Here is a 2,520-nt window from a genome sequence, read left to right as displayed (position 1 = left end):
CGAAGCCCCCGCCGGCCGCCGAACCACGTCCTTACCACGGTGTTTGTATTTGCCGAGTTCGCCATTTCCACACACAACACAAACCACAGGGGGCAACCCCGAGGAGACAAGGTAAAAACAAAACCAAAAAAAAAGAAGAAAACCAGAACACCCGGAGGGTGACCCAGGTCACCGCCAAAAAATGGCAACAAAATCGATCCTGAACGAGTAGGGGGAGCGGAGAGAGGGCGAGGGGGAGGAGGGGGCACTCCTCCCGGAGCTAAAAAACCTCGAGAATCGCCTGAATAAAAAAAAAGAAAAAGAAAAACAAAACAGCAAGCCACGACCCTTCAGGGGTCCGGGGGGCGTTGCCCGTTCCCCACCCCGCGCCAAGGAGGGAAACCACCACCGGGTACCACTCCCAGCGCCGCCGCTGCCGCCACCGGCTGCAGCCCCAGCCGTCCGGTGCGCCCGCTTCTCCCCTTTATATAGCGAGCCAACGAGCTGCGCGAGCCGCCGCCGCCGCCGCCGAGAGACAGGGTGGAGGGGGAAGGCGGGGCGGAAAGGGCGGGGGCAGAGGTGGGCGGGGCCGAGCGCGAGACACCGCGAGAGCCGCGTGCGCAGGCGCGTCGGGGCGGAGGCCGCGTCGTCCGGCGCCGTGCTGGGTGCTGGGCGGGCGGAGCGCAGGGAGTAATGAAGTCTCGCGTGATCACGTGGTTGGACTCGGGCGGAAGTCTCCGCGGCGGTTCTCCCCGATGAGGGGCTTGCAAAGCATTGCTGGGAAAGGCGCGAGTTCTAAGTGACACTCGAGTTCGGAGCTGGCTGGGACCGCCTCCCGTGAGACGTTTCCGCGCCGTCCCGCGCTGGAGGAGCTAGGAAACGGGAAAGGGGCGGGCGTCCTCCTCGCCAGCAATGGCCGCTGAGAAGGGCGGGTCACGTGGCGAGGCTTCCGGTCCCTGGCACACCCGCCTCGGCACGGTTTTAAATGCGGAGTCATCCCTGGACTCGGGAGCGGGCTCCGGCAGCGAGCTGCCGGTTGTGGGCCCCTCCTGCCGCGGGACTGTGCACGTGTTTCTTAAGGGATTGGCGCTTCCTTGAGTCCGCTGTTTGCACATGTCGGAGCTAGTAACCCCAGAGCCGTTTGTGCCCGCGCCGCGTCCCACTACGAGGTCCCCAAAAGCTCGGTCTTTGCTAGTCCTTCTACTGTAAAGGAGCACTCACGGTGGTGGAAATACCGAAAGAAAGAAGAAACGCCAGCTCCTGGGTTGTGACAGCCAGTAACCCTGGCCTTAAAAAATATTGCCAAAAGACTGCGAGTCCACCTGGCCGCATTGTGGAGACCGAGCACATCTGAAGTGCCTGCCCTTGACCCCTCGACTCGCATGGCAGGAGCAAGCGGAGAGTGCCCCTGTCCCTGCAGTCCAGTAAGCGTGTGACCTCCGTCCAGGCAAACCCTGCTTTTGTGTCAGCATTGCTGGTAGACCGGAGGATGCTCTGTCTTGAAGGCAGAATGCATAGTACCTAATGTTCTTGTCCCTAGGAGTCTTGAGGGACTTGGAGTGTAGTCTGGATGAGTGAGGGAGTTTGTTCTCAAAAGGTAAAGCAAAGCAAAACGTCAAAGTTCTATGCTGGTGCAAAATCACAGTATTTACTTAAGTTATTGAAAGCACATGCATGTGCGTCCTACCAAGAAGTTGTTCTATATTCAGATTTCACCTATTTTTTAAGGCCTAGAAGAAGAAGGTCAAAGGCATGCTACCAAAGAGGGAAATATGCAGCCTGGCAGGAGCGGAAGGAAAGGATTAGAGGGAGCAAGAGGCCCGTTAATGATCAGAAAATGGGAGATTGTGAATGGGTGTAGAGAATTTCTATTAGCTTTGCGATTTCTTTTCAGCCAATTCCATTTTCTTTTTTATTTTATTTTATTTTTATTTTTTATTTTTTTTGAGTTGGAGTCTCACTGTCGCTCAGACTGTAGTGCAGTGGCCGCTCCCGACCACCGCACCCTCGACCTGCTGGGCTCCGGCGATCCTTCCACCTCATTCTTGCGAGTAGCCGGAATTACAGGCGCGTGCTACCACGCCCTGCTAATTTTTTGGTTTATTGTAGAGATGAGGTCTCGCCTGCCCAGGCGGGTCTCGAACCCGCGGGCTCAGGCAATCCACTCACCTCAGCCTCCCAAAGGCGCGGGATTACAGGCTGAGCCACCCAGCCCTGCCCATTTTCTTTTTAACACTTAGTTGCTTCGCACGACTGCCAGATCTGGGACACTAAGAAATGACAGTTGGCTGTGCGCACTGACTCAGCCCTAATCTCCAGCACTTTGGGAGGCTGAGGCCAGAGGATTGCCTGAGATTGAGGATTCGAGACCAGCCTGGGCAACTTGGTAAGACCTCGTCTCTACCATAAATCACAAAAACTAGCCGGGCGTGGTGGCGTGCAACTGTATTTCCAGCTACTTGAAAGCTGAGGCTGAAGGATCGCCTAAGCCCAGCAGGTCGAGGCTGCAGTGGCCATGAGTGTGCCACTGCACTCCAGCCT

At 56.9% G+C, this 2,520-nt stretch overlaps 1 protein-coding gene across 1 annotated transcript in view; it reads right to left on the bottom strand.

Annotated features, from left to right (window-relative positions):
• Positions 1-442, bottom strand: part of LOC103277207 (transcription initiation factor IIA subunit 1-like) — a 27,375-nt gene extending 26,933 nt beyond the window's left edge. The window contains exon 1 of the mRNA XM_021707329.1: positions 36-442. Coding sequence (XP_021563004.1) covers positions 36-65 — 30 coding nt within the window. The 5' untranslated portion in view covers positions 66-442. The remainder of the gene's footprint in view (positions 1-35) is intronic.
• Between the last annotated feature and the right edge of the window lie 2,078 nt (positions 443-2,520).

The sequence above is a fragment of the Carlito syrichta genome, unplaced genomic scaffold (assembly GCF_000164805.1).
Source record: "Carlito syrichta isolate Samal-C Ts95f unplaced genomic scaffold, Tarsius_syrichta-2.0.1 Scaffold316508, whole genome shotgun sequence".
Taxonomy (NCBI): Eukaryota; Metazoa; Chordata; class Mammalia; order Primates; family Tarsiidae; genus Carlito; species Carlito syrichta.
The sequence above is the reverse complement of the archived record's forward strand: the minus strand, read 5'-3'. Positions and strand labels throughout refer to the sequence as shown.